Source organism: Centropristis striata, chromosome 20, assembly GCF_030273125.1.
Source record: "Centropristis striata isolate RG_2023a ecotype Rhode Island chromosome 20, C.striata_1.0, whole genome shotgun sequence".
NCBI classification, from domain to species: domain Eukaryota; kingdom Metazoa; phylum Chordata; class Actinopteri; order Perciformes; family Serranidae; genus Centropristis; species Centropristis striata.
The window spans coordinates 13,590,441-13,605,722 of NC_081536.1; the positions used below are offsets into that span (position 1 = coordinate 13,590,441).

Genomic DNA, 15,282 nt, shown 5'->3' on the forward strand with positions numbered 1-15,282 from the left:
ACACAACACCACAGTTAATGCTTCTTTGATTGTTTGTTTGTTTGTTTGACTTTCTATATACCAAAATCTTCAGCTAACAAAGACTCTATAAAACAAGTTCATGTAGCCTCAGGGTCTGACAATTGAAGCCAGTACCTTAAACCTGCATTCTTTTCACTGGTTGAAAAACAAAGTCAGATTGTATAGAAGTGAACGAGAAAATCTCACTTGATTTATTATCTCAGTAAATATTTTCCTAATAACTTTATGGTCTCAATTGCTAGTTTGAAATCTTCTTCAATACAACATGTTTAGAAATGATGGTCCCATTTACAGTAAAATAGACAATATGCTTTATGCTTTCTTTGTGATTGGCAAGTTGCTTCCACATCAAGATAGAGAATGAGTGAATTATAAGAACAGGATACCTGACCTAAAAATGGCACCTTTTCAGCCCGATGAGAATTGCTCGCCTTGAACATATGCATATGCTTCTAGCTCCTGTGAATCTCTCCCCCCGAAATCCCACTCAATGGTGTCATATCCCCTGTGTGCACGTATCAGCATTAAGGTCTGCCAGAAGCTGTCATAAATGGACTCTTTATCCAGTTTAAGCCACATTCTTCACATATGCTTGAGAAAAGTTTTACAAACATTAAAATAAATTAATTAAATAAAGAGTCATAACTGACCATATTTGCAGTTCGAGGTCAACATTTTTACAGACTTTTTTTTTAATGGTGGTCTATGGTAGCCTGGGTATACCCATACTGCCTTGCGCGTTCAAATTTAATTTCGAACCTCCAGGCGGTCTGGAAACCAGGAAGCTTTCTCAGCCCTGTTTTAGGGATCCAATCACAGAGCGGGGAGGGACGGCAAGACGATGATGCATACTACTCGGCACTTGGAAGCTTGTAGTTTTCTTACGGATCCAACATGGCTGCTGCAGACGCGAAACTCTCTTTAGCTGTAGATGGTGTTTTAAATAGTTTAGAGCAAAAGTTGAAAGGCGAAAGGTCTCCCGGCGGCACCGCTGTCCCCCGGCTCGTAGCAAGATCGCCGGTAGCGGGACTATTAGCGCCGCTAGCTACCTACAGACGCTTTTGATAGACATTCTAAGCGCCCAATAAACGGCTCCGGAGGATCATAAACCACACCTCCTCTACGGAGAAATGAACGGCTGGTTCCCAGACCACATCTCATTTGAGATTTGTCTGGTGTTAGCCAGGCTAGGTCTATGGGGGAAATGCAGGCAAATTTTTCATTGCAATACCACGAGTAGCCACTAGGCAGAATTGGCTGCATAGCTGCACGGTGGCACCATATCCAGTTATGCAAAACATCCATGGGATAGAGGTATAGCCATATGTATCCATGGCACTGTGTATATTTGAATAACCATTAACTTGTTTTTGGTTTGCCTCGAATTATGGAAGCAGAGACTTTGCATGGTGCAGCCAGGAGACAGGTGCAGTCAGGTTGCTGGTATAGATGGTCCTGAATACTGTCTTCTGGTTCAGGTTCATCCCTTGCAACTCCCCTCTTATCCAGATATGGTCACCTCTTGCTCCAAAAAACAAGATGGCCACAGACATTCACTCTGAGACAGATGCAGACACATGGATAGTACATGCACCAGATTAAAGCGGACATTTTGTTGATGCATACAGTTTTTAAATCCCTCCCTCCTCTCCAGGCTGTGCTTGAGGTGTGAGAGTTGGAGTGACCTTCCATCCCCTCATGCTGACCAACCAGTGTCAGAGCTTAAATTGAGTCCATGTGGGTTTAGGGTGTGGTGTTGTATGTTGCACATTTCCTTCCAAGAGTAGGATTGCAGTTTGTTACATAACACGCTCTGTGTTTATGTGTGTTAAATGGAACTTTGAATGTGAATCCATTGTGTCCTTAAAATAGCCTGGATTACAAACTATCTGTACAGGAAGTGTGGAAGCTACAAACATGCCTTTGTATTCTGTTTGTTGAGTGAGCCTAAGAGAGTGCAGAAAGCTATTGTGCAGACATGTAGTCAAAGTCCACAGATGTTCTTATGGAAAAAGGTAATAATGTGATTCGTTAGCAGCCTCTGGGGTCTGCTGAATTTGAGCCACACGCTGCCTCCTCTCAGGTAACACTGACTTTATGGTTTCAGATTTCTCTTTAAGGAAAATCAGCTTTCAAACTGCCTTGATCTGACTTCATGGGATCCAAGTGCAAATGTGAGTGTTTGCATATAGATTAGCACTGCTTATTCTTAGTCTCTGAACATTGTGTGTGTGTCTGTCTTTTGGGCTTTGACCAGATCAAATAGGTGTTTGAGTATGTGTGATTGTGTGAGGGGGTTGAGGTTGTGAGTGGACTGGGTGAGCAGCTCGGGGACAGCTACCAGCACAGAGTTATGTTTTCCTGTTTTCCCATGGTTGTTACTACAATTACCTCCGTTATCTCTCTCTGAAGCTTGAAAGTCACAACCTAAACATTGCAGAGAGAAAAGGAGAAACTCCCTGAAACTGCCCTTCATCAAAGATGTTTAGCTTTTCCATGCAAATGAGAGACAAGTTTACATTAGCGTCAGCAGTAATGGCAGTAATGACAACAGTTGGCAACAGTCAAGCTTGGCACAGCTCCATCACCGGGCCAGCCTCCAACGGGTCAGCCTCCAGATGTGTCAGCGACAGTTTATGACTGTGGTGCAGAACAACTTTCTTTACCTCACTTGCATGCTCATATACTGTAACTTAGAGTGATTAATGTCCAGACTACTTATTCCTAACGAGAGCTTGGTAGCTCGTTAAAGGGAAAAAACATATGGGACACTTAAAGGGCTGAAAATTAAGGGCGCGGTGCAATATTGCTAGTAGCTGTGAGTATTTTCGGAAGCAGAAGTGGAATGGCTGCAGGAGAAGGACTGTCAAGAAGCACAGTACAACCAGCGCAGTTCATGCTTAATTTAAAGCAACGATGAGGAACTTTTATTTTGTGTTAATTTTGGCGACACCTGTGGACAAAAGCGGTAGTGTTTCCACAAACATCACATCTTCATGTTGCAAATATTTTGTTCTGGCTAGAGCATGCATCTGTTTTGGAAGTGAGCAAAAGAGGCAACTATTTTATAGCAAACTTCCTTTTTTAAACACAGCTGTTTGCAGGATACATAGCAAGGAGGCAATGTATCTAGTGCTGCATTTCCCCTGCATTATGTGATGCTGCTTTACTTAACTCAACTTTCTGTTTGTTTGTTTGTTTGGTTGGTTAGTTGGTTTTCCATTGGCAAAAGTTGTGGATAGTACCTGGTTTTTGTTATCACCTCTTTCAAGGTTCCAAACGAGCTGCACAGATACTACAAGATGGCATTAAAAACTGCAGAACACTGATTGGTCAATGAGAATTATCACTAGCACCACACATGACCTGCACAAACGCACCAATTTAAAATAGCCCAGTTATTGTCAAAATCGACCGCAGTTTTGAACTCAGTTGCCCAATATTTTTTTAAATGGCAGCCCACAAAACTACGCTGCACATTTTTTCTATTTTTTCTTCATGTTTATAGAGGCCATATAGAGGCATCAGTATTACATTGAGACTGTTTTATAACCAATTAAAAACCTCCTTCTATCCATTTTTTTTATCGTAGCGATTCACTACAATGTCCATGTTTTTATAAATTATAGTGTCATAAAGATAGTGTTACATTGTGGAATAATGTAATAGTTTCTTCACATTTTAAAGAGCTGTTGGTTTAAACTAATGTTCCACTCAGAGGTGAAACTGAAAATAGTTTCTGTTTTCTTTGTATCCTAATGGAGTGAAGTCACAATTTGAATTCCATCTATTGTTGAAATGTGCAGTTTAAATGTAGTCTAAAGTCCATATGTTATATGATAGGACATGGTAACTGAATAAGGGCTTCAGCTGCACGTTCCAGTTGATAGTTGAATAGCAGCAGTTGGTAGGTGTGTATCTGACACGATTGTTTTAGTGTTTATGTTGGTGTAACCTGTTTGACAATGTAGTTTGTAGACTTTGCCACAAATGTCAAACCTGTTAGGCAGTCAGAGTGATTCCCATTCAGAGCTATAACTGCCACATTACATCTGAAAATATCCCATTTAACCCAGATAAAGCTCTCCCCAAAAACTGGGATAAACCAATTATAAACATGTCCTGATGTAAGGTGGGTCCAATGCATCCATTACTGTTGAAATTATTCTTGAGTTACAGGTATGAAATACTTAATTATGAATATGTGAAAGGTGTAAATACTCGTAAAATACTCTTATGTGTGTCCACATTGATTTTGCAGAAGTTTATCACATCCAGTTCAGGGTTAAAATACCATCAAATCTACCGCATGCCCCCATGGGTATGAAATCTGAAAATCTGCAGGCACTGATCCATATTGTGATTAATATAGCTTGAATATATTGTTGTAATGCGGATTGAGGTTTTCTGTTGCTGACAGCACTTGAGAAATATTATTTTGTGGGCATGAAGTTTGCTCCAGCACACCACACACATGCCTTGTGTATATTTCTAGTGTTTAGTCTACATCTCTGTTTGTTTTACAGTGTCAGGAAACTTGTGATTATTACTGTTGGAGAAAAATGACCTCTGTTGAATATTTCTTGTTTTTTATGCTAATCGTGTACTTATAGATGCACAGTATGTTATCGGCTACCCGCTAATGCTTAGAAAATATATCTGATATCTGAACACAGCTTGTTTGAAGTTTAAGAAAATAAATCAAAATGATGAGAAAATAAGCAGTTGGACTCAGCAGCCAACATCACAAATAAATAAAATACCTTCAGTGAGGGGCATTGCTCCAAGACTCTGGTTTTGACAATGTTTGCCGTGAGACTACATATGCATGAAGCCACAACATGCAGGAGTTTGACCATGATAAGTAAAAACTGACAAACTGACAGACTGACTGTTTAACTCTGCAGTGTGATAAAAACAGATAAAAACATGCAAATCTTTTCATTTTCAAAAATTCCACCTTAGTGTTTAATATTGCAGTTACCGTAGCATGCAATATGTAATTCTCTTCTGCTAGGGGTCTCACAACCAACATTATAAAAAAATATGGATCAATCTGTGTCCCAGTTAGGATTCCTTCAATATTAATTGTTCAGGAGGTTTTTTATCGCTAGCCGAGTTATCCACAGAGGTCTCCTCCTCTCCAAACCAAGAAAATTAAAACTGCTAAAAACTAGAGCCAGACCGATATGGGCTTTTCGAGACCGGTGAAAAATTAATCGAGAACCAATATGGTAGCCGATTATAATAATTTTTTGAGCTGGAATGAAAATAAACATTTTTTTATGTGGATTGTGGAGCGATTTTTTTCACCACTTTGCAAATATATCCATAGAGCTACTTTCTCAAACATAAAACTTTATTTACTGAGAAAATAAAGAATAAATAGGTATTAAATAAATAGTTTAATAAACATCATTACTGTTCAGTTTCAGTCAATTGCAAGAATACAAAATGAAATATAAAAATAGTTTCTAAGTCATGCCAAGCAACATTTTCTGCATTCCATGTTAAGTTAAAAAAGTTTTCATAACAAAACATATCAGACAGCATATACACAGATACCGATATCAGCTGATCTGTCAACAGATATATCTGTTGGGCTCGAGTAAAGACACGTAATAGAGCAGTTTCACCTTAAAATCAGTGTTTCTCTAATCTGTTTGACATTTGGCCATAGTGGCTGTGAGCTAACCTACTAAGGTTTGCTCAGCTTGTTTCTGTAATAAATTAAGTTCCAGACGTCCAGGAGGTTTTTACCAGGAGCTGAATATCCGCAGAGGTCTCCTCCTCTCCTGACTAAATCTGGTATTAACCCTGAATAGAGCAGTTTTACATAAAGAATCAATGTTTCTCTGATGAAGTTCAGCATGCCGGTGCAGGGTCTGTGAGCTGGGCTGCCGCTGCTCAGCTTGTGTCTCTGATAATAATAATTTTCACATAAGGATTCAACTTGACCCTTTTTACATACACTTATGATCGTGTGCTATATCGGCTATAATTCAGGCCAATTGGGTGTAACATGCTTATGAATACCTTTTGAGGTTTTGACATGGCTTACTGTGTAATCCCAAAATAATGACTTCATCTTCCAGTGTGCTGTGCTTGCGTATTAGTTATATTCATCCTGATATTTGCATTTTTATTGCATGGACACTTGGCTGATAAGTTTTCATTGTTGTGACTGGATTCAGCTGCACGCTCTCTGCTTCCACATTCAAACACACGGCTGAGGCCGGTTACTAGAGTGTTACCGACAGGCACTGGCTCGCGCTGCCTTCATGTTTCCCTGTCCTGGGATGACCTCAGCGTCTTGGCCACATCGTTGCCTTTAAAAGGGGGAAGTTCTCCACTCTCTCATAACATTTTTCTCTCTTTGTCTTTTGCTTTCTGTCTCCTTGTTTTTTTCCCACTAACCACAGTTTTTCCCCAGGGAATTGTTTAGAAAGAGAAAAAGGCTCCGGGGGTTGATGAGAGAGAATGAGAGGAAGGGTTGTTGAGTCAGTATGGATGCTGTTGACATCGTTTCTCCTGCTCCCTCCGCATAGATCATGGATCATGTGGGAAATAGACGTGCTGCAGAAAATTATCTTGCCACACAGATGCCACTGTGTAAAAGGCATGGCATTATATATCATGCCTCAAACTGTGTGTGATGGGACAGACTGCAACTATAAAGCCTTATATATTTACTGGCTGTAAAATCTGCGGTGTGATAAGAAAAACAGATAAAAACATGCACATTTTTTCATTTTCAAAAAATGCACCTTACTGTTAAAAAAAACTTGACTAATCAACTAATTGATTAGTCAAGCAACAGAAAAATAATTGCCAACTATTTTGATAATAGTTATTAATAATTTTTCATGCAAATATGGCAGAAAATACTGTTTTTATCCCCTAAACATCCCCTCTTTTCTGTTATATGTCAAATTAAACTGAATATCTTTGAGTTTTGAAATGACAAAACAAAATATATCACCTTAAACTTTGAGAAACTGGGATAGCCACTTCTCACGATTGTTTGTTACAACCTGCTTTAAACTCTGGAGGAGCAGTTGAAAGGGGCAGTTCATCCAAAAACAAATCATGCATACTTTTCCTATAACCAGTGTTTGATATTTATCAATCTAGATTGTTTTGGTTGGAGTGAATATAGGAACTATTTTTCTTCTAATACACAGTAGTTTTCTCATGGAACTGCTCACAACAAGGTCTGCGGATGATCTTGAGTAACCTGGTCATGATTTCTAGAAAGAGACATTGCTGTTGAGTTTTTTAAATGTATTTCTGGCACTTTGAGCCCCACCAGCTAAATGCTACATACCGTAGTCCCATTATATTCAAGAGCAGGCAGACATCTATGCAGCTGATATCTGCATAATGAATTGTTTTATCTATAAAATGCCAGAAAAATATTAAAGAATGACCCACAGAGCCTAGAGCCTAAAGATATGCAGTTAATGTTGATATATAGCAGTGTGTGATAATGTGGAAAATATTTGGCATTTTCTTCTCATTAACCGATGTAAGCACTTAATTCATTTTTATCAGTTTACCCTCAAATAAAAAATATTAAACATAAATACATAAAACAATTATTTCAACATTTCAATTTAAAAAAATTATATCAGTTGCAGATTAGATGTTTGTGCTAATCAATTAATGGACGTGTTGTTTCAGTAGTGGAATGAGGAGATCAGTGAAAATCAGTTGTTCAGCTGCATCAGGGTTAATATCTCAGTGGCAATGGAGTTGTTTTCCTGTGATCCAGATCCAGCATGTGTGCAGTGTCCGTTCCACAGCTTGCCACCAATCCATGTGTGTAGGGCTGGAGTAAAAAGCCCACATAGGGGATCCTTTGTTTAGGAGAGTCTAGGCATGGAAGATAATTTACAAGCCGCTAAGGTCCTCACGCCATTGGCTGATGAGGCTCTGTCTGCGTCTGCGAAAGGCATCCTGTATGTGTGTGTGTGTCTATATGTCTATGTGTGTGCGGCGAGTGTGTGCTTGTGTGCTGTAGCAGCACTTTGCTACAGCGGCTCACAGTCACCCTAGTCATGACACCCAGGAGCTTGCCCTGTGCACGGCTACTGTAGCCAGCGTTTTCTTTTGAGGCTGAAGGAAGGCAAAGCAAGATGGCCACCAATACCTTTTAGGGATATGCTGCCTAAACCGGAGGGGCTTCATCCGAGGACAGTCAAGGTAAAGGCAGCCGGAGCAGTGTTCACCCTGGGGTCTATTGTCTCGCTGCAGATGGGTCAGCTACAGTGGAGCTTGTCCAGCGTTCTCTCTCTCTCTCTCTGCCACCCTGGATTTATCTGATTGGAGCGCTTTATTTTGGAAGCTACTTTTGTTATTGTTCCAACTGAATCACTGAGGACCTGCTCCTGTGTGTGAGTGTTTGGCTTGTCTTTTCCAGGTGTGTTTGAAGGATGTGACAACAAAGTCAGCCATAAAGAGGTCAGTTTCCACAGTAACAGACCCCCGTACGCTCCTCGTTGCATGTCTGTTTTAGCTGTTACACTGTATGAGGAGCCCCTTTGCTTCCCCTTTTCTTTCTTGCAGTGTTTTGGACAGCCATATTTCTGCACCTGCTGTTTCCAGAGAAGTGGAGTGCTTGTAAGCCGTGGGTCGTAACTTGTAATTTGGCAGGCTATGCTAGTTTGGCTGCCGTAGTAATGGTATTATTATTGTGTGGTTTGTAGGAAAGGTCCTACGTTGTCTTAATCTGTATAATTTTACAGTTAAATTTCTAATTCATCAAGTGTACTGCGAGCCAGTTCATTTAAGGTTATTAGGTTTATTGGCTTCTATACGACCCAGTTTAATGCTGTTTTCTTTTTAATCTAGCGTGTGCTGACTACGTGACACCGAGCTCAGCGCTGGCAGGAAACGCTCACTCAATGAATGAAGGAAATTCTCACGTGTAGAAAGAAACACACATAAACCACTACTTACACTCTCAGCCCGGAAGGAAGCATGCTTTTACTGTGTTGCATTTCTAAGAGCGGTGTGAGGTGTATGATATCTGCGCAGCCACAAAGTGAACAAGAGCCGAAAGTTCTGTTATTTCATTTATCGGAGTAGACATGTTTATGTGTCTATGAGAGTGTGTTTGTATGTCTGTGTTGTTGAGTGCAGAATAGATACACGCTCCTTAAACCTTCCTTAGAAACCCAGAGAGAGAGGGTTGTTAGGATTCAAGCAACGGTTACACTTCTGTTGCCAGGGTAGGTCTCTGAACGTTTGTTTGTGTGTTGAGCACTGGCCCTTAGCTACTCTAAGGTATGTTTCATTGATTCACAAAGCTGCTGGCCACGTGTTAGTCAAACAAAAAGAAGAAGTTTGCATTTAAAACAGTGCAGCACTGTGTGAGTGACTTTAGACACCTTGAGGCAGACACAACAAGCACAACACAAAGACAGAGCACTAACACATCGCAGACCCAGCTCCCTCTGGAGATCCAGCGGCTAAATGAGAGCACATGACTCTGCATTTACATCCTGCATTAGGCTCTTTGTTATCACATGGCTAAATGTGACATAATTAAAAACAGGGGCTGTTCTTTGATGTCAGCCTCGGATCATAAACACTTGGATGCACAAATGGATGCACACGCATACACACGTGTGTGTCTGGTGCAGTGCTGGAAGCTGGCCAAAGCTGCTTTGTCATGGAAAGCAGTTTATTGTGACAGACACACTGCCTTTCCACCCCCTCTCTCCCTGCTCCCCATCTTTTCCACTCTTCCTCTCAGTCGCTCATTTAAACGTCTCCGTGGCCCATTTCCACACGCTGCGTGGAGCGGGTATCTCCCCCTGTTACACTGGCAGCTTCAGTATTGCCTCAGCCTGAGCTCCAGCTATCTGTTGCATCAGCAGCGTGGTTCTAGTAGTACGGCACGGTCCTGAAAGCAACGGAGAGTGCAATGGACTGAGGAGAAAGCGCTATGGATCAGAAAGGGATCAGGAATACCACATGAGTGGAAAGACTTATCAGCTCCACCATACTAATCAGGTCTGATCGCAACATTTTATTAACCATGAAAGACTTGATGGCCACCCCAACTCATTGTCAAACTTCAGTTTAACCTTAAATGAAAGTTAAGAATTATTGGCATTGGCAATGTGCCATGCATTCCTGCAGATAACTGGCCAATAACATACACAAAGTTGTACCATGTTGAAATATGTCCAGCAGCTACAGTAGAGTCAAATATGAGAAGTATTTTCAGCTATCTCAACCATCAATAGTTAACATCAGGTCAACCAGGGCACCTCCCACATAGTCATAAAAGAAGGGTTTCTATCTGGTGTGACATGTTTTATAGATTTTCATCAAAAGTTGTTCTACATACTATAAGAGTTGGTGTTCTGACATTATCAGACACTAAGTGCAAACAAAATCACACAGCGGCTTCTTGGGTGTCAAATCTCCTTATCAGAAATATAATAGATATTAAGTCAGTAGTCATAATATGATATGTAAAAAAACTAGATATATTGTGTACCAATCTACATGCTTTATAAAGGGTCTTAAAGAAGTAGTTTTAACTCTTCTTGTAAAGGACTTCTCTCTGACTTCACACTACACAGCAACAGATCGGCCTAATACAACTCACAACCTCTTTTAAAAACGTAATGCATGAGATGGCTCAGTATTAATCCTCTTAGGACCTCAGCGCTGCCTTTGACACCTTTTATTTTCCATCTTTAATTGAAAGCTTCTAGCTTAGGATGACCTTATTTTTCAGTGCCTCCTTTCTCATGAATGACGGTTTATGCTCTTGCTCAGCGGCCATCACATGTGGGAATATCACAAGGCTCAATTCTGTTTCCACTGAATGCGCTTGAAAGCCAAACACACTGTTACCATTTCATCCAGGATGTCTCAGAACCTTTTAAGTGGACCAACCCCAGCCCCATGTCTGATGGAAAGAGAGAGAACAAAGTTGAAAAGAGCACATGCAACTGATAAAGTGTTTTCGTTTGGTCTGTGGGTTCATAAGAGTCTGGTTTACATTGTAATGCTTTTGCTGCTTACTTGTGATCCGTCAGCTTTGGAGTGCGCGTCTCCTGCTGTAAAATGCATTCAAACAGGGGCAATGATGGAGTCTAATCTGTGTTTATGCCAGGTAAACAGTGATAAAGGACCGATCTAAAGCCTCCCTGCAGTTGTGCTAGTTCATTAGAGGGAAAATGGGATGCCTCACACACACACACACACAGCTCACAGTAATGCACACATATCCTCCAGCTCCTGCAAACGAGTTTAAGATCCTTTTGTCAGCTGAGTCTTGGCACATGATGCTGATTTTTTTTTTTTTTTTTCGTCACGCTGCAACATTTTTAATCAGTCTTCCACTGCTGAAGGCTTTAGTTCTGAATGTGATGCGGGGCTATATCCTAAAATAATAGCTTTACTTATATGCTCACTCAAGAAGATGAAAAATAGAGAAGGCCTTAGCTGCTATTTCTCCCCAAATTAACTGATTTTATTCCTGTCTATGGCTTCGATTGTCTGCACTTAAAGACAGTCTGAGGTAATGTGTTTCCAACGTGGTTTTTGGATGCAATCAGTGTGTCAATACCGTGGACCTTTGGATGGTCGTAGCTTTGCTGGCAGTCAGAATCCGTCTTAGCCAAAGGGTCAAGCTGCACTGTGTCTGGATAAGATCCCGAGTGGGTTAATCACTCACCTAACAATGCACAGGGGTTAACATGGCAGGGCTGCTGTGTTAATAATCACATGTGCTTGCATACCCATGCATGCATTCACCTAAGAAACACAATACGTTGGACACATGTCCTCAGTGACCCCCCGGTATAGTGACGAATCATGAACTGTACGCGACTCCAAATATTTACTTGTTGGCTTTTCAGCTACCTGTGTGTCCGTAACTCTCAACACTCCACAGCTCGTGCAGGAATGTCGTCCTGATTGAAGCTTCAACTGTGAACTCACACAGTTTTATTTTTTATTACTTCTGTTTAGAGATCGGTTTCGGCAAGATTTATAGAAAGTAAATTCTTTGTTTTTTTTAGATGCCATAATATTTTCCACAGTCTCAGTAGTGGCTGCAGCAGATGCTCATGCCATGCTGAGAGGCAATCTGTTGTGCTGTGTGCCGTGACTGTTTAGAACAAGCTGAATCACTGTTTACTGCCAGAGCTTGTTGAGTCACCTCTCTCCTCTTGTTTCTCTTTCTCTCTCTCTCTCTCTCTCTCTCTCTCTCTCTCTGTCTCAGGTGGTTCCAGAAAGTGGGTCGGTAAATGGCAAAGGCAAGGCACAGATGGATGACACCCACACGGCAGCAGAGGAGGATGAGGGGGAGGAAGGCCACATACCTCATACGCAAGCTCCCCCCATCACCCACTCACTCACCCACAACGCGGCCTCGGACCAAGGCGGACTGCCGGCACTTGTTAAAAGAGAGCCCGGGCTGGAGCTGACCGGCTTTGCACTTCACCAACACGTATGCTCTTCTGTGACTTTTCAGAATGGTTCTGCTGAGAACCTAACAAAACCTAACGGTGCTAATATGACCACTGGGTCACACACTGATCTCAAGTCTGCATATAAGAGGACTTCGATTGCATCAGAGCCTCAAAGGACTATAATAGCTGCAATCCCTAAAGACCGCCCTGAGAATGGACCCAAGACTCCTCCAGATGACATGTCAGTTCCACTAAAAAAGATCAAACTGGAGGAGCCGTGGATGTGGATCACAGAACAGGCCACCACCCAGCTGAGTGATGAAGATGAGGTCTGTGAGGACCCGCTGTCCACACTGGCAGCCGTGGTGTGTCTTTCTGTCACAGAGAGGAAAGGACTGGAGGAGAAACTTTTCAGCTCACGTTCTTCCATTCTTTGCTCCATCAAAACAGAGCCGCCAGATTTGCACTTCGTCAAAAAAGAGCCAGAGGACCTTAAGAACGACTTGTGTCAGAAAAGCACTCCTGTTAGCCTGCAAAGGACTCCCCAGCCTATCAAACGTGAACCTTCTCCAAGTATCTTGCAACCAAGCGTGCAGTCTTTGGCAGAGAGAAGAAATCTTAGTTTTGATCAGGCTATTGCTATTGAGGCCTTGACTCAGCTGGCAGCTATACCTCAAAGCACCCCAGGGTCCATTAAAGTTGAAAGTAAGTGTGAACATCCCATTTCTACCGCTGCCTCATTTTCAACCTCCAATACAAATACAACCCTACAAGTATCCAAACCCACAGCAGCTATCCGCTACAACAAAGTCTCCGTCATCAGCTCACCACTGCACCAGATGTCAGTCATACGCCCTCCTGTGGCCAGACAAGGGAATGTCATCCAATGCTCCCAGGGGGCGAGCTATAACACAAAGCTGTCTCCGCAGAACAGCTCAGACAGTGATAAAGCACCCTGCAAGAGGACAGAGCCAGGCTTTGGTTCTCATGTCATCAAGTCGGAATGCAGCTATAAAGATCCCAGTGGCATGAAGTTCAGTAAAGATCATGAGCGGCTGTTTGGGGAGGACAGAGACGGGACTGTTGGTAAAGTGAGGAGAAACAGAGAAGAGGAGGAGGTGGCAGCGCAGCTGGCAGACCTGGCCTCCATCATCCAGTCTCGACACAACCAGCAGTCAGAGAACAACCCTCCAAAAGGAACACCTGTGTCCGCCATCAAATACAACTACAACTCCCAGTTACCCCCCAATATGAAAAAGCCCCTCGTGAAAAAAACAAAAGCTACACCTTCCAAGCCCAGGAAGAAAAAAAGTGATGGACCTAATGAGGGAATCAACTGCAGGACCCCGCTCTCAAAACGCGCAGCAAACACGGCTAACAGGGGCAGAGGACAGAAGACTCAACTTCAGGGGAAATCAGTTCTTCTCCACAAGAGGAACCTGTTTCTGCCTCAGGCTCAAATTGACCTGAAGAGATACTTGGCTGAGGCTCAGGAGGAAAGGAGGCAACTCATCCATCACAGCATTGCACACAGTGCAGCCCTGTTAGGGCCACAGACTCAGAACTACAGCACTCTCACAAGAATCAACCACAATCATGGTCAAGAAAACCACCCATGGTCCCTTTCAAATGGTCCAATCCACCAACACATCCCATGCAATGGGCATGCTGTACAGGAGTGTGAAAGGCATTTGTTATCTCAGGTAGCGCAGCCCGGTGATGGGCTGCAGCATGGTGCTGACCATAACAACAGCCCAGCCAATACTGCGTTCCACAGCCACACCAGTGGTCACCATGGTCTGCCTAACGGCTTCTCAGGGGGTCGTCAGTCCCCTCCGCCAAGCCAGCAGGGCTACTACAAGCTGGAGAGGGCAGGACCTGTCACTGTCCTGTCCACAGCTACTGATGGGGATCTGGGCCACTCTGCAGAATCCACTCCATCCAAGAACAGCGTCAACAGCTTTCTGGAGTCTCCTATGAGTTTTCTGGATACCCCTACCAAGAACCTGCTCAATACACCTTCCAAAAAACTGGCTGATCTTCCATCCTGTCAGTGTGTGGGTGAGTTGGTGCTACCTAAGATTTTATAGAAGGAAAGTGTGTAATGTCTGCATTGGTATCACATTGGATATATTCCACTTGGTGACTAAGTATACCCTGAAGGTTTGTTTTTGAGTAACACGGTCGTCCTCAAACGGATTCTCTCTCTCTGATGCAAACACAGACACACAGACGCACACACACACACACACACACACACACACACACACACACACACACATACATACACACACAAGCTGTGTCCCAATTCAAAAGCCAATTCAAGCAAAAGGAGGCCGCGTTTCTCTGCCATTTGGACGAGGCTTTGGGATACTTTGTGGAGCCTCTTATGATATATTTGATCTTGAGATGCAGCCATTCAAATGGTGGGCCCTGAACTGAATCCAGAAGCATTTACTTTTTTTATGACATTTACATTATTATTTTACTCCTTTATCACAGACACCAATGCCTATGTGTACATGCACACTAAAATTACACTATCTTTTCCTGAATATGAAATTATTCTCAATGTGGTATTTTGTTTGGATATTTTGGGTCAGGCATTTTTCTGAATCTAATAATTTCCTATTTAGACATTTAGGATATGCTGATGTTATTCATGTGAATTATAATTATTAGTCATTCATTCATTCATAGTAGTAATATTATCTTTTTCAGAATGAAGCCGCAAAACTGAGTATTTTATGAATGTAAAAACAGTCAGTGTTTTTCTCAAAAACATACCAGCATCACATCAGTATTAGAAGGTCAGCTCTAC

At 42.1% G+C, this 15,282-nt stretch overlaps 1 protein-coding gene across 1 annotated transcript in view; it reads left to right on the forward strand.

Moving 5' to 3' along the window:
• Positions 1-15,282, forward strand: part of tet1 (tet methylcytosine dioxygenase 1) — a 34,246-nt gene that overhangs the window by 12,125 nt on the left and 6,839 nt on the right. The window contains exon 3 of the mRNA XM_059359390.1: positions 12,272-14,522. Within this exon, the coding sequence (XP_059215373.1) occupies positions 12,272-14,522 (2,251 nt within the window). The remainder of the gene's footprint in view (positions 1-12,271; positions 14,523-15,282) is intronic.